The following is a 21325-nucleotide window of genomic DNA, read 5'->3' as shown; positions in this document are numbered from 1 at the left end:
ATGATACTGTGAAAGTTCAATCCATAGTGGCTCCAAGACAGCAGTGAGAGTCCCGTCCACAGGAAACCATCTCAAGCGGATCAGCAGCGTAGAGATGTCCCCAACCGATACAGGCGAGCGGTCCATCCTGGGTCCCGACGAGCGGTCCATCCTGGGTCTCGACTCTGGACAGTCAGTACTTCATCCATGGTCATCGGACCGGACCCCCTCCACAAGGGAGGGGGGGACATAGGAGAAAGAAAAGAAGCGGCAGATCAACTGGTCTAAAAAGGAGGTCTATTTAAAGGCTAGAGTATACAGATGAGTTTTAAGATGAGACTTAAATGCTTCTACTGAGGTAAACTTTCGTTGACATCTTTTAGCGCATAATTTAAACATTTTAACAACATTTTCAACCCCAGTCGCAGTGCACTTCTCCTGCAGTAGCCCAAATAGACCACAAGAGGGCAGTGTTTCCACGTCTCTAAATGACAGAAGTTTCAGCTGAGATTTAAAACACTGGACAAATTGATACAAAAAGTATTATGTAAATTAAACTATCATTGACCAACTCTTTTAGCGCGTAATTTCAACATTTTAACATTTTCAACCCCAGTCGCAGTGCACTTCTCCTGCAGTAGCCCAACTTGACCACAGGAGGGCAATGTTTTCACGTCTCTAAATGACAGGAGTTTCAGATGAGTTTTAAAACACTGGACAAATTGATAAAAAAATATTTAAATTAAACTTTCACTGACCACCTCTTTTAGCGCGCAATTTCAACATTTTAACAACATTTTAAACCCAAGTCGCGGTGCACTTCTCCTGCAGTAGCCCTACTTGACCATAGGAGGGCAGTGTTTTTACGTCCCTAAATGACAGAAGTTTCAAAGTTTCATCGTTGATATGAAAATATTAAACTTTCGTTGGCATCTTTCAGCGCATAGTTTAAACATTTTAACAACATTTTCCACCCTAGTCGAAGTGCACTTCTGCTGCAGTAGCCCGACTTGATCACAGGAGGGCAGTGTTTTTACGTCTCTAAATGACAGAAGTTTCAGCTGAGTTTTAAAACACTGGACAAATTGATACAAAAATATTATGTAAATTAAACTATCATTGACCAACTCTTTTAGCGCGCAATTTCAACATTTTAACAACATTTTCAACCCCAGTCGCGGTGCACTTCTCCTGCAGTAGCCCAACTAGACCACAGAGGGCAGTGTTTCCAAGTCTCTAAATGACAGAAGTTTAGCTGAGTTTTAAAACACAGGACAAATTGATACAAAATTATGTAAATTAAACTATCATTGACCAACCGTTTTAGCGTACAATTTCAACATTTTAACAACATTTTCAACCCCAGTCGCAGTGCACTTCCCCTGCAGTAGCCCAACTAGACCACAGGAGGGCAGTGTTTCCACGTCTAAATGACAGAAGTTTCAGCTGAGTTTTAAAACACTGGACAAATTGATACAAAAATATTATGTAGATTAAACTATCATTGACCAACTCTTTTAGCGTGTAATTTCAACATGTTAACATTTTCTACCCCGGTCGAAGTGCACTTCTGCTTCAGTAGCCCAACTTGGCCACAGGAGGGCAGTCTTTTTACATCTCTAAATGACAGAAGTTTCAAAGTTTCATCGTTGATATGAAAATATTAAACTTTCATTGACATCTTTTAGCGCGTAATTTAAACATTTTAACAACATTTTCAACCCCAGTCGCAGTGCACTTCTGCTGCAGTAGCCCAACTAGACCACAGGAGGGCAGTGTTATCACGTCTAAGTTTCCGATGAGTTGAGTTTTAAAAAACTGGACAAATACGGAAATATTCTTTCAATCAAACTGTCATTGACCACCTCTTTTAGTGCGTTATTTTAACATTTTCAACCCGTCGCGGCGCATTTCTGCTGCAGTAGCCCAACTTGACCACAGTAGGGCAGTGTTTTCACATCTCTAAATGACATGAGTTTCAAAGTTTCTGCATTGATACAAAAATATTAAATTCAACTTTCCTTGGGGGGGGGGGTTAGTGCCTATCAGCTACAATTGGGCGGAAGGCGGTGTACACCCTGGACAAGTCGCCACATTATCACAGGGCCAACACAGATAGACAACATTCACACACTAGGGACAATTTAGTGTTGCCAATCAACCTATCCCCAGGTGCATGTCTTTGGAGGTGGGAGGGGCCTATTCCCAGGTGCATGTCTTAGGAGGTGGGAGGGGCCTATCCCCAGGTGCATGTCTTTGGAAGTGGGAGGGGCCTATCCCCAGGTGCATGTCTTTGGAAGTGGGAGGGGCCTATTCCCAGGTGCATGTCTTAGGAGGTGGGAGGAAGCCGGAGTACCCCCCACAGTCACGGGGAGGACATGCAAACTCCACACAGAAAGATCCTGAGCTCGGGATTGGACCCAGGACCTTCGTATTGTGAGGCAGACGCATTAACCGCTCTCCCACCGTGCTGCCCTACTGGACAAATTGATACGTAAATATTAAATATGAAATGAAACTTTATCTTTAATCCATTTTTGACATCAGTGTTCCTTTATTTCGGCCCAACATTTCATCCAAACACCATTATGTGATTCTCACACTCTTATCCAAATATGCTTTCCCTGATCGTGTCACTTGGTCAAATGTGATTATTAAATAGAAAAATCGGCGTAAACAAACATCTTCAAAAATAGATTACTGGACTTCTTCATCGTCGTCATCTTTACTGATGAAGGCTCCCATCTGCAACAAAAAAGATGTCCATGATGTAAAAACACAAACAACAAAGAGGCTTTATTAAAGAGTGTGTGTGTGTGTGTGTGTGTGTGTGTGTGTGTGTGTGTGTGTGTGTGTGTGACGTACATAACCGCCGTGCTGCTTAGCCCAGGAGGAGAAGTGATGTTGCAGATAGGTGGCGCCGTATCCCATCAAGCGGTTCATGGCGAGCGTGTCAGCAGCAGAGAGGCGACTTGTGACCTGCACACGACGACCAGGTGATGCAAACATTCTCTACATCAGTGCTCGTCAACATTCTCTACACCAGTGCTCGTCAACATTCTCTACATCAGTGCCCGTCAACATTCTCTACACCAGTGCTCGTCAACATTCTCTACACCAGTGCTCGTCAACATTCTCTACACCAGTGCTCGTCAACATTCTCTACACCAGTGCCTGTCAACATTCTCTACACCAGTGCTCGTCAACATTCTCTACACCAGTGCTCGTCAACATTCTCTACACCAGTGCTCGTCAACATTCTCTACACCAGTGCTCGTCAACATTCTCTACACCAGTGCTCGTCAACATTCTCTACACCAGTGCTCGTCAACATTCTCTACACCAGTGCTCGTCAACATTCTCTACACCAGTGCTCGTCAACATTCTCTACACCAGTGCTCGTCAACATTCTCTACACCAGTGCTCGTCAACATTCTCTACACCAGTGCTCGTCAACATTCTCTACACCAGTGCTCGTCAACATTCTCTACACCAGTGCCCGTCAACATTCTCTACACCAGTGCCCGTCAACATTCTCTACACCAGTGCCCGTCAACATTCTCTACATCAGTGCCCGTCAACATTCTCTACATCAGTGCTCGTCAACATTCTCTACACCAGTGCTCGTCAACATTCTCTACACCAGTGCTCGTCAACATTCTCTACACCAGTGCTCGTCAACATTCTCTACACCAGTGCTCGTCAACATTCTCTACACCAGTGCTCGTCAACATTCTCTACACCAGTGCTCGTCAACATTCTCTACACCAGTGCCTGTCAACATTCTCTACACCAGTGCTCGTCAACATTCTCTACACCAGTGCTCGTCAACATTCTCTACACCAGTGCTCGTCAACATTCTCTACACCAGTGCTCGTCAACATTCTCTACACCAGTGCTCGTCAACATTCTCTACACCAGTGCTCGTCAACATTCTCTACACCAGTGCTCGTCAACATTCTCTACACCAGTGCTCGTCAACATTCTCTACACCAGTGCTCGTCAACATTCTCTACACCAGTGCTCGTCAACATTCTCTACACCAGTGCTCGTCAACATTCTCTACACCAGTGCCCGTCAACATTCTCTACACCAGTGCCCGTCAACATTCTCTACACCAGTGCCCGTCAACATTCTCTACATCAGTGCCCGTCAACATTCTCTACATCAGTGCCCGTCAACATTCTCTACATCTGTGCTCGTCAACATTCTCTACATCTGTGCTCGTCAACATTCTCTACATCAGTGCTCGTCAACATTCTCTACATCAGTGCTCGTCAACATTCTCTACATCAGTGCTCGTCAACATTCTCTACATCAGTGCTCGTCAACATTCTCTACATCAGTGCCCGTCAACATTCTCTACATCAGTGCCCGTCAACATTCTCTACATCAGTGCTCGTCAACATTCTCTACATCAGTGCTCGTCAACATTCTCTACATCAGTGCCCGTCAACATTCTCTACACCAGTGCCCGTCAACATTCTCTACACCAGTGCTCGTCAACATTCTCTACACCAGTGCTCGTCAACATTCTCTACACCAGTGCTCGTCAACATTCTCTACACCAGTGCTCGTCAACATTCTCTACACCAGTGCTCGTCAACATTCTCTACACCAGTGCTCGTCAACATTCTCTACACCAGTGCTCGTCAACATTCTCTACACCAGTGCTCGTCAACATTCTCTACATCAGTGCCCGTCAACATTCTCTACATCAGTGCCCGTCAACATTCTCTACATCAGTGCTCGTCAACATTCTCTACATCTGTGCTCGTCAACATTCTCTACATCTGTGCTCGTCAACATTCTCTACATCTGTGCTCGTCAACATTCTCTACATCTGTGCTCGTCAACATTCTCTACATCTGTGCTCGTCAACATTCTCTACATCAGTGCTCGTCAACATTCTCTACATCAGTGCTCGTCAACATTCTCTACATCAGTGCTCGTCAACATTCTCTACATCAGTGCCCGTCAACATTCTCTACATCAGTGCTCGTCAACATTCTCTACATCAGTGCTCGTCAACATTCTCTACATCAGTGCTCGTCAACATTCTCTACATCTGTGCCCGTCAACATTCTCTACACCAGTGCTCGTCAACATTCTCTACACCAGTGCCCGTCAACATTCTCTACACCAGTGCTCGTCAACATTCTCTACACCAGTGCTCGTCAACATTCTCTACACCAGTGCTCGTCAACATTCTCTACACCAGTGCTCGTCAACATTCTCTACACCAGTGCTCGTCAACATTCTCTACACCAGTGCTCGTCAACATTCTCTACACCAGTGCTCGTCAACATTCTCTACACCAGTGCTCGTCAACATTCTCTACACCAGTGCTCGTCAACATTCTCTACACCAGTGCTCGTCAACATTCTCTACACCAGTGCTCGTCAACATTCTCTACACCAGTGCTCGTCAACATTCTCTACACCAGTGCCCGTCAACATTCTCTACATCAGTGCTCGTCAACATTCTCTACATCAGTGCTCGTCAACATTCTCTACATCAGTGCTCGTCAACATTCTCTACATCAGTGCCCGTCAACATTCTCTACATCAGTGCCCGTCAACATTCTCTACATCAGTGCTCGTCAACATTCTCTACATCAGTGCCCGTCAACATTCTCTACATCAGTGCTCGTCAACATTCTCTACATCAGTGCTCGTCAACATTCTCTACATCAGTGCTCGTCAACATTCTCTACATCAGTGCCCGTCAACATTCTCTACATCAGTGCTCGTCAACATTCTCTACATCAGTGCTCGTCAACATTCTCTACATCAGTGCTCGTCAACATTCTCTACATCAGTGCTCTTATGTGTGACTGCCATCATATTGCAGTCGACACGTATGTCTTATGTGTGACTGCCATTGTGAAGTGAAGTGAATTGTATTTATATAGCGCTTTTTCTCTAGTGACTCAAAGCGCTTTACATAGTGAAACCCAATATCTAAGTTACATTCAAACCAGTGTGGGTGGCACTGGGCGCAGGTGGGTAAAGTGTCTTGCCCAAGGACACAACGGCAGTGACTAGGTTCGCAGAGGCGGGAATTGAACCTGCAACCCTCAAGTTGCTGGCACGGCCACTCTACCAACCGAGCTAAACCGCTATAGTGCAGTCTACACGTATCTCTTATGTGTGATTGCCATCATATTGCAGTCTACACATATCTCTTATGTGTGACTGCCATCATATTCCAGTCAACACGTATCTCTTATGTGTGACTGCCATCATAGTGCAGTCGACACGTATCTCTTATGTGTGACTGCCATCATATTGCAGTCGACACGTATCTCTTATGTGTGACTGCCATCATAGTGCAGTCGACACGTATCTCTTATGTGTGACTGCCATCATATTGCAGTCTACACGTATCTCTTATGTGTGACTGCCATCATATTCCAGTCAACACGTATCTCTTATGTGTGACTGCCATCATAGTGCAGTCGACACGTATCTCTTATGTGTGACTGCCATCATATTGCAGTCTACACGTATCTCTTATGTGTGACTGCCATCATATTGCAGTCTACACGTATCTCTTACGTGTGACTGCCATCATATTGCAGTCTACACGTATCTCTTACGTGTGACTGCCATCATATTGCAGTCGACACGTATCTCTTATGTGTGACTGCCATCATATGGCAGTCTAGACACATCTCTTATGTGTGACTGCCATCATATTGCAGTCTACATGTATCTCTTATGTGTGACTGCCATCATATTGCAGTCGACACGTATCTCTTATGTGTGACTGCCATCATATTGCAGTCTAGACACATCTCTTATGTGTGACTGCCATCATATTGCAGTCTACATGTATCTCTTATGTGTGACTGCCATCATAGTGCAGTCGACACGTATCTCTTATGTGTGACTGCCATCATAGTGCAGTCAACATGTATCTCTTATGTGTGACTGCCATCATATTGCAGCCTACATGTATCTCTTATGTGTGACTGCCATCATATTGCAGTCTACATGTATGTCTTATGTGTGACTGCCATCATAGTGCAGTCGACACGTATCTCTTATGTGTGACTGCCATCATAGTGCAGTCTACATGTATCTCTTATGTTTGACTGCCATCATAGTGCAGTCTAGACAAATCTCTTATGTGTGACTGCCATCATATTGCAGTTTACACGTATTTCTTATGTGTGACTGCCATTATATTACAGTCTACACGTATCTCTTATGTGTGACTGCCATCATATTGCAGTCTACACGTATCTCTTATGTGTGACTGCCATCATATTGCAGTCTACACGTATCTCTTATGTGTGACTGCCATCATATTGCAGTCTACATGTATCTCTTATGTGTGACTGCCATCATATTGCAGTCTACACATATCTCTTATGTGTGACTGCCATCATATTGCAGTTGACACGTTTCTCTTATGTGTGACTGCCATCAAACTGCAGTTTACACATATCTCTTATGTGTGACTGCCATCTACTCGTCACACTTATCATTACTACGTGTACCAAATAAAATTGCTTCGAGGTCGGTAAGCGCCACCAGAATTATGCCGTACATTAGGCGCATCAGGTTACAAGGTGCACTGTTGAGTTTTGAGAAAATGAAAGGATTTGAAGTGCGCCTTGTACTCACTTCACAGGCGACGGCTATCTGAGTCTGTGGGGACGTTTGAGGACTGGGAGCTTCAGGGTCCGGGTTGAAGAGTCCCATCCTGATCAGGACCGTCTGCATCAACCTCTCGTAGAAAGTGTAGTTCCACAGTCGCGTGTTCCTTAAAGCTTCTCTCAGCTCCTGCGGAACACCATAGTCCACGTTGGACACCCGTTGGGGACTAGAACCTGGACTTTGTGGCTCACCTTGGTCACCTGTTGGTTGTAGTGGTCTCCACACTTCCTCAGCAGGAGGCCAATCAGCTTCTCCACTTCGGCGTCCTCTGGACACAACACAGCACGCCCGCGTCAAAAGGCAGTCAATGTTTGTTTACATAGCCCTAAATGACGAGTGTCTCAAAGGGCTGCACAAGCCACAACGACATCCTCGGTTCAGAGCCCACAGAAAGGCAAGGAAAAACTCACAACCCAGTGGGATGTCAAGGAGAAACCTTGGAGAACATAGTAGTCAGAGTCCAGTCCATAGTGGATCTAACATAATAGTGAAAGTCCAGTCCATAGTGAATCTAACATAATAGTGAAAGTCCAGTCCATAGTGGATCTAACATAATAGTGAAAGTCCAGCCCATAGTGGATCTAACATATGAGTGAGAGTCCAGTCCATAGTGGATCTAACATAATAGTGAGAGTCCAGTCCATAGTGGATCTAACATAATAGTGAAAGTCCAGCCCATAGTGGATCTAACATATGAGTGAGAGTCCAGTCCATAGTGGATCTAACATAATAGTGAGAGTCCAGTCCATAGTGGATCTAACATAATAGTGAAAGTCCAGTCCATAGTGGATCTAACATAATAGTGAAAGTCCAGCCCATAGTGGATCTAACATATGAGTGAGAGTCCAGTCCATAGTGGATCTAACATAATAGTGAAAGTCCAGTCCATAGTGGATCTAACATAATAGTGAAAGTCCAGCCCATAGTGGATCTAACATATGAGTGAGAGTCCAGTCCATAGTGGATCTAACATAATAGTGAGAGTCCAGTCCATAGTGGATCTAAAATAATACTGTGAGAGTCCAGTCCATAGTGGATCTAACATAATAGTGAGAGTCCAGTCCATAGTTGATCTAACATAATAGTGAGAGTCCAGTCCATAATGGATCTAACATAATAGTGAGAGTCCAGTCCATAGTGGATCTAACATAATAGTGAGGGTCCAGTCCATAGTGGATCTATTTAATAGTGTGAGTCCAGTCCTTAGTGGATCTAACATAATTGTGAGAGTCCAGTCCTTAGAGGATCTAACATAATTGGGAGAGTCCAGTCCATAGTGGATCTAACATAGTAGTGAGGGTCCAGTCCATAGTGGATCTAATATAATTGTGAGAGTCCCGTCCATAAAGGAAGTAACATAGTAGTGAGAGTCCAGTCCATAGTGGATCTAATATAGTAGTGAGGGTCCAGTCCATAGTGGATCTAACATTATAGTGAGTCCAGTCCATAGTGGAGCTAACATAGTAGAGAGAGTCCAGTCCATAGTGGATCCAACATAATACTGTGAGAGTCCAGTCCATAGTGGATCTAACATAATAGTGAGAGTCCAGTCCATAGTGGATCTAACATAATATTGTGACAGTCCAGTCCATAGTGGATCTAACATTACTCAGAGTCCAGTCCATAGTGGATCTAACATAATATTGTGAGAGTCCAGTCCATAGTGGATCTAACATAATAGTGAGAGTCCAGTCCATAGTGGATCTAACATAATATTGTGACAGTCCAGTCCATAGTGGATCTAACATTACTCAGAGTCCAGTCCATAGTGGATCTAACATAATATTGTGAGAGTCCAGTCCATAGTGGATCCAACATAATTGTGCGAGTCCAGTCCATAGTGGATCTAACATAACAGTGAGAGTCCAGTCCTTAGTGTATCTAACATAATTGTGAGAGTCCAGTCCATAGTGGATCCAACATAATAGTGAGGGTCCAGTCCATAGTGGTTCGATTTAATAGTGTGAGAGTCCAGTCCATAGTGGATCCAACATAATTGTGAGAGTCCAGTCCATAGTGGATCTAACATAATAGTGAGAGTCCAGTCCATAGTGGATCTAACATAATAGTGAGAGTCCAGTCCTTAGTGGATCTAACATAGTAGTGAGGGTCCAGTCCATAGTGGATCTAACATTATAGTGAGAGTCCAGTCCATAGTGGGTCTAACATAATATTGTGAGAGTCCAGTCCATAGTGGATCTAACATAATAGTGAGAGTCCAGTCCATAATGGATCTAAAATAATTGTGAGAGTCCAGTCCATAGTGGATCTAACATAGTAGTGAGGGTCCAATCCATAGTGGATCTGACATAATAGTGAGAGTCCAGTCCATAGTGGATCTAACATTATAGTGAGAGTCCAGTCCAAAGTGGATCTATCATAATATTGTGAGAGTCCAATCCATAGTGGATCTAACATAATAGTGAGAGTCCAGTCCATAGTGGATCTAACATAATTGTGAGAGTCCAGTCCATAGTGGATCCAACATAATATTGTGAAAGTCCAGTCCATAGTGGATCTAACATAATACTGAGAGTCCAGTCCATAGTGGAACCAACATAATATTGTGAGTGTCCAGTCCATAGTGGATCTAACATAATAGAGAGAGTCCAGTCCTTAGTGGATCTAACATAATATTGTGAGAGTCCAGTCCATAGTGGATCTAACATAATAGAGAGAGTCCAGTCCTTAGTGGATCTAACATTATAGTGAGAGTCCAGTCCATAGTGGATTTAACATAATAGTGAGAGTCCAGTCCATAGTGGATCCAACATAATATTGTGATAGTCCAGTCCATAGTGGATCTAACATAACAGTGAGAGTCCAGTCCATAGTGGATCTAACATAATATTGAGAGTCCAGTCCATAGTGGATCTAACATAATAGTGAGAGTCCAGTCCATAGTGGATCTAACATAATAGTGAGAGTCCAGTCCATAGTGGATCTAACATAATATTGTGAGAGTCCAGTCCATAGTGGATCCAACATAATAGTGAGAGTCCAGTCCATAGTGGATCTAACATGATAGTGAGGGTCCAGTCCATAGTGGATCTATTTAATAGTGTGAGTCCAGTCCTTAGTGGATCTAACATAATTGTGAGAGTCCAGTCCATAGTGGATCTAACATAATAGTGAGAGTCCAGTCCTTAGTGGATCTAACATAATTGGGAGAGTCCAGTCCATAGTGGATCTAACATAGTAGTGAGGGTCCAGTCCATAGTGGATCTAACATAATTGTGAGAGTCCCGTCCATAATGGACCTAACATAGTAGTGAGAGTCCAGTCCATAGTGGATCTAATATAGTAGTGAGGGTCCAGTCCATAGTGGATCTAACATTACAGTGAGTCCAGTCCATAGTGGAGCTAACATAGTAGAGAGAGTCCAGTCCATAGTGGATCCAACATAATACTGTGAGAGTCCAGTCCATAGTGGATCTAACATAATAGTGAGAGTCCAGTCCATAGTGGATCTAACATAATATTGTGAGAGTCCAGTCCATAGTGGATCTAACATAATAGTGAGAGTCCAGTCCATAGTGGATCTAACATAATATTGTGACAGTCCAGTCCAGAGTGGATCTAACATTACTCAGAGTCCAGTCCATAGTGGATCTAACATAATATTGTGAGAGTCCAGTCCATAGTAGATCCAACATAATTGTGCGAGTCCAGTCCATAGTGGATCTAACATAACAGTGAGAGTCCAGTCCTTAGTGTATCTAACATAATTGTGAGAGTCCAGTCCATAGTGGATCTAACATAATAGTGAGGGTCCAGTCCATAGTGGTTCTATTTAATAGTGTGAGAGTCCAGTCCATAGTGGATCTAACATAATTGTGAGAGTCCAGTCCTTAGTGGATCTAACATAATAGTGAGAGTCCAGTCCATAATGGATCCAAAATAATTGTGAGAGTCCAGTCCATAGTGGATCTAACATAGTAGTGAGGGTCCAGTCCATAGTGGATCTAACATAATTGTGAGAGTCCAATCCATAGTGGATCTAACATAATAGTGAGAGTCCAGTCCATAGTGGATCTATCATAATATTGTGAGAGTCCAGTCCATAGTGGATCTAACATAATAGTGAGAGTCCAGTCCATAGTGGATCCAACATAATATTGTGAGAGTCCAGTCCATAGTGGATCTAACATAATACTGAGAGTCCAGTCCATAGTAGATCCAACATAATATTGTGAGTGTCCAGTCCATAGTGGATCTAACATAATTGTGAGAGTCCAGTCCATAGTGGATCCAACATAATATTGTGAGAGTCCAGTCCATAGTGGATCTAACATAATAGTGAGAGTCCAGTCCTTAGTGGATCTAACATTATAGTGAGAGTCCAGTCCATAGTGGATCCAACATAATATTGTGATAGTCCAGTCCATAGTGGATCTAACATAACAGTGAGAGTCCAGTCCATAGTGGATCTAACATAATATTGAGAGTCCAGTCCATAGTGGATCTAACATAATAGTGACAGTCCAGTCCATAGTGGATCTAACATAATAGTGAGAGTCGAGTCCATAGTGGATCTAACATAATATTGTGAGAGTCCAGTCCATAGTGGATCTAACATAATAGTGAAAGTCCAGCCCATAGTGGATCTAACATAATAGTGAGACTACAGTCCATAGTGGATCTAACATAATAGTGAGAGTCCAGTCCATAGTGGATCTAACATAATAGTGAGAGTCCAGTCCATAGTGGATCTAAAATAATACTGTGAGAGTCCAGTCCATAGTGGATCCAACATAATGGTGAGAGTCCAGTCCATAATGGATCTAACATAATAGTGAGAGTCCAGTCCATAGTGGATCTAACATAATAGTGAGGGTCCAGTCCATAGTGGATCTATTTAATAGTGTGAGTCCAGTCCTTAGTGGATCTAACATAATTGTGAGAGTCCAGTCCATAGTGGATCTAACATAATAGTGAGGGTCCAGTCCATAGTGGTTCCATTTAATAGTGTGAGAGTCCAGTCCATAGTGGATCTAACATAATAGTGAGAGTCCAGTCCATAGTGGATCTAACATAATAGTGAGGGTCCAGTCCATAGTGGATCAATTTAAGTGTGAGTCCAGTCCATAGTGGATCTAACATAGTAGTGAGGGTCCAGTCCATAGTGGATCTAACATAATTGTGAGAGTCCAATCCATAGTGGATCTAACATAATAGTGAGAGTCCAGTCCATAGTGGCTCTAACATAATTGTGAGAGTCCAGTCCATAGTGGATCTAACATAATTGTGAGAGTCCAGTCCATAGTGGATCCAACATAATATTGTGAGAGTCCAGTCCATAGTGGATCTAACATAATACGGAGAGTCCAGTCCATAGTGGATCCAACATAATATTGTGAGTGTCCAGTCCATAGTGGATCTAACATAATTGTGAGAGTCCAGTCCATAGTGGATCCAACATAATATTGTGAGAGTTCAGTCCATAGTGGATCTAACATAATAGTGAGAGTCCAGTCCTTAGTGGATCTAACATTATAGTGAGAGTCCAGTCCATAGTGGATTTAACATAATAGTGAGAGTCCAGTCCATAGTGGATCCAACATAATATTGTGATAGTCCAGTCCATAGTGGATCTAACATAACAGTGAGAGTCCAGTCCATAGTGGATCTAACATAATATTGAGAGTCCAGTCCATAGTGGATCTAACATAATAGTGACAGTCCAGTCCATAGTGGATCTAACATAATAGTGAGAGTCGAGTCCATAGTGGATCTAACATAATATTGTGAGAGTCCAGTCCATAGTGGATCTAACATAATAGTGAAAGTCCAGCCCATAGTGGATCTAACATAATAGTGAGAGTACAGTCCATAGTGGATCCAACATAATAGTGAGAGTCCAGTCCATAGTGGAGCTAACATTATAGTGAGAGTCCAGTCCATAGTGGATCTAAAATAATACTGTGAGAGTCCAGTCCATAGTGGATCTAACATAATGGTGAGAGTCCAGTCCATAATGGATCTAACATAATAGTGAGAGTCCAGTGCATAGTGGATCTAACATAATAGTGAGAGTCCAGTCCATAGTGGATCTATTTAATAGTGTGAGTCCAGTCCTTAGTGGAACTAACAATTGTGAGAGTCCAGTCCATAGTGGATCTAACATAATAGTGAGAGTCCAGTCCTTAGTGGATCTAACATAATTGGGAGAGTCCAGTCCATAGTGGATCTAACATAATTGTGAGAGTCCCGTCCATAATGGACCTAACATAGTAGTGAGAGTCCAGTCCATAGTGGATCTAATATAGTAGTGAGGGTCCAGTCCATAGTGGATCTAACATCATAGTGAGTCCAGTCCATAGTGGAGCTAACATAGTAGAGAGAGTCCAGTCCATAGTGGATCCAACATAATACTGTGAGAGTCCAGTCCATAGTGGATCTAACATAATAGTGAGAGTCCAGTCCATAGTGGATCTAACATAATATTGTGAGAGTCCAGTCCATAGTGGATCTAACATAATAGTGAGAGTCCAGTCCATAGTGGATCTAACATAATATTGTGACAGTCCAGTCCATAGTGGATCTAACATAATTGTGCGAGTCCAGTCCATAGTGGATCTAACATAACAGTGAGAGTCCAGTCCTTAGTGTATCTAACATAATTGTGAGAGTCCAGTCCATAGTGGATCTAACATAATAGTGAGGGTCCAGTCCATAGTGGTTCTATTTAATAGTGTGAGAGTCCAGTCCATAGTGGATCTAACATAATTGTGAGAGTCCAGTCCATAGTGGATCTAACATAATAGTGAGAGTCCAGTCCATAGTGGATCTAACATAATAGTGAGAGTCCAGTCCTTAGTGGATCTAACATAGTAGTGAGGGTCCAGTCCATAGTGGATCTAACATTATAGTGAGAGTCCAGTCCATAGTGGATCTAACATAATTGTGAGAGTCCAATCCATAGTGGATCTAACATAATATTGTGAGAGTCCAGTCCATAGTGGATCCAACATAATAGTGAGAGTCCAGTCCATAGTGGATCTAACATAACAGTGAGAGTCCAGTCCTTAGTGTATCTAACATAATTGTGAGAGTCCAGTCCATAGTGGATCTAACATAATAGTGAGGGTCCAGTCCATAGTGGTTCTATTTAATAGTGTGAGAGTCCACTCCATAGTGGATCCAACATAATTGTGAGAGTCCAGTCCATAGTGGATCCAACATAATAGTGAGAGTCCAGTCCATAGTGGATCTAACATAACAGTGAGAGTCCAGTCCTTAGTGTATCTAACATAATTGTGAGAGTCCAGTCCATAGTGGATCTAACATAATAGTGAGGGTCCAGTCCATAGTGGTTCTATTTAATAGTGTGAGAGTCCAGTCCATAGTGGATCCAACATAATTGTGAGAGTCCAGTCCATAGTGGATCCAACATAATAGTGAGAGTCCAGTCCATAGTGGATCTAACATTATAGTGAGAGTCCAGTCCATAGTGGATCTAACATAATTGTGAGAGTCCAATCCATAGTGGATCTAACATAATAGTGAGAGTCCAGTCCATAGTGGATCTAACATTATAGTGAGAGTCCAGTCCATAGTGGATCTATCATAATATTGTGAGAGTCCAGTCCATAGTGGATCCAACATAATAGTGAGAGTCCAGTCCATAGTGGATCTAACATAATTGTGAGAGTCCAGTCCATAGTGGATCCAACATAATATTGTGAGAGTCCAGTCCATAGTGGATCTAACATAATACTGAGAGTCCAGTCCATAGTGGATCCAACATAATATTGTGAGTGTCCAGTCCATAGTGGATCTAACATAATTGTGAGAGTCCAGTCCATAGTGGATCCAACATAATATTGTGAGAGTCCAGTCCATAGTGGATCTAACATAATAGTGAGAGTCCAGTCCTTAGTGGATCTAACATTATAGTGAGAGTCCAGTCCATAGTGGATTTAACATAATAGTGAGAGTCCAGTCCATAGTGGATCCAACATAATATTGTGATAGTCCAGTCCATAGTGGATCTAACATTACAGTGAGAGTCCAGTCCATAGTGGATCTAACATAATAGTGAGAGTCCAGTCCATAGTGGATCCAACATAATAGTGTGAGAGTCCAGTCCATAGTGGATCTAACATTATAGTGAGAGTCCAGTCCATAGTGGATCTAACATAATAGTGAGCGTCCAGTCCATAGTGGATCTAACACAATAGTGAGAGTCCAGTCCATAGTGGATCCAACATAATAGTGTGAGTCCAGTCCATAGTGGATCTAACATAATAGTGAGAGTCCAGTCCATAGTGGATCTAACATAATAGTGAGAGTCCAGTCCATAGTGGATCTAACATAATAGTGAGAGTCCAGTCCATAGTGGATCTAACATAATAGTGAGAGTCCAGTGCATAGTGGATCTAACACAATAGTGAGAGTCCAGTCCATAGTGGATCTAACATAATAGTGAGAGTCCAGTCCATAGTGGATCTAACATAATAGTGAGAGTCCAGTCCATAGTGGATCTAACATAATAGTGAGAGTCCAGTCCATAGTGGATCTAACATAATAGTGAGAGTCCAGTGCATAGTGGATCTAACACAATAGTGAGAGTCCAGTCCATAGTGGATCTAACATAATAGTGAGAGTCCAGTCCATAGTTGATCTAACATAATATTGTGAGAGTCCAGTCCATATTGGATCCAACATAATAGCGAGAGTCCGGTCCATAGTGGATTTAACATAATAGTGAGAGTCCAGTCCATAGTGGATCCAACATAATATTGTGATAGTCCAGTCCATAGTGGATCTAACATAACAGTGAGAGTCCAGTCCATAGTGGATCTAACATAATAGTGAGAGTCCAGTCCTTAGTGGATCTAACATTATAGTGAGAGTCCAGTCCATAGTGGATTTAACATAATAGTGAGAGTCCAGTCCATAGTGGATCCAACATAATATTGTGATAGTCCAGTCCATAGTGGATCTAACATAACAGTGGGAGTCCAGTCCATAGTGGATCTAACATAATATTGAGAGTCCAGTCCATAGTGGATCTAACATAATAGTGACAGTCCAGTCCATAGTGGATCTAACATAATAGTGAGAGTCCAGTCCATAGTGGATCTAACATAATATTGTGAGAGTCCAGTCCATAGTGGATCTAACATAATAGTGAAAGTCCAGCCCATAGTGGATCTAACATAATAGTGAGACTACAGTCCATAGTGGATCTAACATAATAGTGAGAGTCCAGTCCATAGTGGATCTAACATAATAGTGAGAGTCCAGTCCATAGTGGATCTAAAATAATACTGTGAGAGTCCAGTCCATAGTGGATCTAACATAATGGTGAGAGTCCAGTCCATAATGGATCTAACATAATAGTGAGAGTCCAGTCCATAGTGGATCTAACATAATAGTGAGGGTCCAGTCCATAGTGGATCTATTTAATAGTGTGAGTCCAGTCCTTAGTGGATCCAACATAATTGTGAGAGTCCAGTCCATAGTGGATCTAACATAATAGTGAGGGTCCAGTCCATAGTGGTTCCATTTAATAGTGTGAGAGTCCAGTCCATAGTGGATCTAACATAATAGTGAGAGTCCAGTCCATAGTGGATCTAACATAATAGTGAGGGTCCAGTCCATAGTGGATCTATTTAATAGTGTGAGTCCAGTCCATAGTGGATCTAACATAGTAGTGAGGGTCCAGTCCATAGTGGATCCAACATAATTGTGAGAGTCCAATCCATAGTGGATCTAACATAATAGTGAGAGTCCAGTCCATAGTGGATCTAACATAATTGTGAGAGTCCAGTCCATAGTGGATCTAACATAATTGTGAGAGTCCAGTCCATAGTGGATCCAACATAATATTGTGAGAGTCCAGTCCATAGTGGATCTAACATAATACTGAGAGTCCAGTCCATAGTGGATCCAACATAATATTGTGAGTGTCCAGTCCATAGTGGATCTAACATAATTGTGAGAGTCCAGTCCATAGTGGATCCAACATAATATTGTGAGAGTTCAGTCCATAGTGGATCTAACATAATAGTGAGAGTCCAGTCCATAGTGGATTTAACATAATAGTGAGAGTCCAGTCCATAGTGGATCCAACATAATATTGTGATAGTCCAGTCCATAGTGGATCTAACATAACAGTGAGAGTCCAGTCCATAGTGGATCTAACATAATATTGAGAGTCCAGTCCATAGTGGATCTAACATAATAGTGACAGTCCAGTCCATAGTGGATCTAACATAATAGTGAGAGTCGAGTCCATAGTGGATCTAACATAATATTGTGAGAGTCCAGTCCATAGTGGATCTAACATAATAGTGAAAGTCCAGCCCATAGTGGATCTAACATAATAGTGAGAGTACAGTCCATAGTGGATCCAACATAATAGTGAGAGTCCAGTCCATAGTGGAGCTAACATAATAGTGAGAGTCCAGTCCATAGTGGATCTAAAATAATACTGTGAGAGTCCAGTCCATAGTGGATCTAACATAATGGTGAGAGTCCAGTCCATAATGGATCTAACATAATAGTGAGAGTCCAGTCCATAGTGGATCTAACATAATAGTGAGAGTCCAGTCCATAGTGGATCTATTTAATAGTGTGAGTCCAGTCCTTAGTGGATCTAACATAATTGTGAGAGTCCAGTCCATAGTGGATCTAACATAATAGTGAGAGTCCAGTCCTTAGTGGATCTAACATAATTGGGAGAGTCCAGTCCATAGTGGATCTAACATAGTAGTGAGGGTCCAGTCCATAGTGGATCTAACATAATTGTGAGAGTCCCGTCCATAATGGACCTAACATAGTAGTGAGAGTCCAGTCCATAGTGGATCTAATATAGTAGTGAGGGTCCAGTCCATAGTGGATCTAACATCATAGTGAGTCCAGTCCATAGTGGAGCTAACATAGTAGAGAGAGTCCAGTCCATAGTGGATCCAACATAATACTGTGAGAGTCCAGTCCATAGTGGATCTAACATAATAGTGAGAGTCCAGTCCATAGTGGATCTAACATAATATTGTGAGAGTCCAGTCCATAGTGGATCTAACATAATAGTGAGAGTCCAGTCCATAGTGGATCTAACATAATATTGTGACAGTCCAGTCCATAGTGGATCTAACATAATTGTGCGAGTCCAGTCCATAGTGGATCTAACATAACAGTGAGAGTCCAGTCCTTAGTGTATCTAACATAATTGTGAGAGTCCAGTCCATAGTGGATCTAACATAATAGTGAGGGTCCAGTCCATAGTGGTTCTATTTAATAGTGTGAGAGTCCAGTCCATAGTGGATCTAACATAATTGTGAGAGTCCAGTCCATAGTGGATCTAACATAATAGTGAGAGTCCAGTCCATAGTGGATCTAACATAATAGTGAGAGTCCAGTCCTTAGTGGATCTAACATAGTAGTGAGGGTCCAGTCCATAGTGGATCTAACATTATAGTGAGAGTCCAGTCCATAGTGGATCTAACATAATTGTGAGAGTCCAATCCATAGTGGATCTAACATAATAGTGAGAGTCCAGTCCATAGTGGATCCAACATTATAGTGAGAGTCCAGTCCATAGTGGATCTATCATAATATTGTGAGAGTCCAGTCCATAGTGGATCCAACATAATAGTGAGAGTCCAGTCCATAGTGGATCTAACATAACAGTGAGAGTCCAGTCCTTAGTGTATCTAACATAATTGTGAGAGTCCAGTCCATAGTGGATCTAACATAATAGTGAGGGTCCAGTCCATAGTGGTTCTATTTAATAGTGTGAGAGTCCAGTCCATAGTGGATCCAACATAATTGTGAGAGTCCAGTCCATAGTGGATCCAACATAATAGTGAGAGTCCAGTCCATAGTGGATCTAACATAATAGTGAGAGTCCAGTCCTTAGTGGATCTAACATATTAGTGAGGGTCCAGTCCATAGTGGATCTAACATTATAGTGAGAGTCCAGTCCATAGTGGATCTAACATAATTGTGAGAGTCCAATCCATAGTGGATCTAACATAATAGTGAGAGTCCAGTCCATAGTGGATCCAACATTATAGTGAGAGTCCAGTCCATAGTGGATCTATCATAATATTGTGAGAGTCCAGTCCATAGTTGATCCAACATAATAGTGAGAGTCCAGTCCATAGTGGATCTAACATAAATGTGAGAGTCCAGTCCATAGTGGATCCAACATAATATTGTGAGAGTCCAGTCCATAGTGGATCTAACATAATACTGAGAGTCCAGTCCATAGTGGATCCACCATAATATTGTGAGTGTCCAGTCCATAGTGGATCTAACATAATTGTGAGAGTCCAGTCCATAGTGGATCCAACATAATATTGTGAGAGTCCAGTCCATAGTGGATCTAACATAATAGTGAGAGTCCAGTCCTTAGTGGATCTAACATTATAGTGAGAGTCCAGTCCATAGTGGATTTAACATAATAGTGAGAGTCCAGTCCATAGTGGATCCAACATAATATTGTGATAGTCCAGTCCATAGTGGATCTAACATTACAGTGAGAGTCCAGTCCATAGTGGATCTAACATAATAGTGAGAGTCCAGTCCATAGTGGATCCAACATAATAGTGTGAGAGTCCAGTCCATAGTGGATCTAACATTATAGTGAGAGTCCAGTCCATAGTGGATCTAACATAATAGTGAGCGTCCAGTCCATAGTGGATCTAACACAATAGTGAGAGTCCAGTCCATAGTGGATCCAACATAATAGTGTGAGTCCAGTCCATAGTGGATCTAACATAATAGTGAGAGTCCAGTCCATAGTGGATCTAACATAATAGTGAGAGTCCAGTCCATAGTGGATCTAACATAATAGTGAGAGTCCAGTCCATAGTGGATCTAACATAATAGTGAGAGTCCAGTGCATAGTGGATCTAACACAATAGTGAGAGTCCAGTCCATAGTGGATCTAACATAATAGTGAGAGTCCAGTCCATAGTTGATCTAACATAATATTGTGAGAGTCCAGTCCATATTGGATCTAACATAATAGCGAGAGTCCAGTCCATAGTGGATCTAACATAGTAGTGAGGGTCCAGTCCATAGTGGATCTAACATAATTGTGAGAGTCCAGTCCATAGTGGCTCTAACATAATTATGAGAGTCCAGTCCATAGTAGATCTAACATAATAGTGAGAGTCCAGCCCATAGTGGATCTAACATAATATTGTGAGAGTCCAGTCCATAGTGGATCTAACATAGTAGTGAGAGTCCAGTCCATAGTGGATCTAACATAATAGTGAGACTCCAGTCCATAGTGGATCCAACATAATAGTGAGAGTCCAGTCCATAGTGGATCTAACATAATAGTGAGAGTCCAGTCCATAGTGGATCTAACATAATATTGTGAGAGTCCAGTCCATAGTGGATCCAACATAATTGTGAGAGTCCAGTCCATAGTGGATCCAACATAATAGTGAGAGTCCAGTCCATAGTGGATCTAACATAATATTGTGAGAGTCCAGTCCATAGTGGATCCAACATAATAGTGAGAGTCCAGTCCTTAGTGGATCTAACATAATTGTGAGAGTCCAGTCCATAGTGGATCTAACATTATAGTGAAAGTCCAGTCCATAGTGGATCCATCATAATATTGTGAGAGTCCAGTCCATGGTGGATCTAACATAGTAGTGAGAGTCCAGTCCATAGTGGATCTAACATAATAGTGAGAGTCCAGACCATAGTGG

General features: G+C 42.2%; 1 protein-coding gene across 2 annotated transcripts in view; it reads right to left on the bottom strand.

The window, feature by feature from the left end:
• Positions 1 to 2513: 2513 nt before the first annotated feature.
• LOC133561038 (apoptosis facilitator Bcl-2-like protein 14) overlaps positions 2514 to 21325 on the bottom strand; it is a 29415-nt gene continuing 10603 nt past the window's right edge. The window contains exons 4-7 of one of the 2 annotated variants that reach the window (XM_061914184.1): positions 7838 to 7914; positions 7614 to 7772; positions 2845 to 2958; positions 2514 to 2724 (exon numbers count right to left, since the gene is read on the bottom strand). In XM_061914184.1, coding sequence (XP_061770168.1) covers positions 2677 to 2724; positions 2845 to 2958; positions 7614 to 7772; positions 7838 to 7914 — 398 coding nt within the window. In that variant the 3' untranslated portion in view covers positions 2514 to 2676. The remainder of the gene's footprint in view (positions 2725 to 2844; positions 2959 to 7613; positions 7773 to 7837; positions 7915 to 21325) is intronic. The other variant, XM_061914185.1, reaches the window with a different exon arrangement.

The sequence above is a fragment of the Nerophis ophidion genome, linkage group LG10 (genome assembly GCF_033978795.1).
Source record: "Nerophis ophidion isolate RoL-2023_Sa linkage group LG10, RoL_Noph_v1.0, whole genome shotgun sequence".
Lineage (NCBI taxonomy): Eukaryota > Metazoa > Chordata > Actinopteri > Syngnathiformes > Syngnathidae > Nerophis > Nerophis ophidion.
The sequence above is the reverse complement of the archived record's forward strand: the minus strand, read 5'-3'. Positions and strand labels throughout refer to the sequence as shown.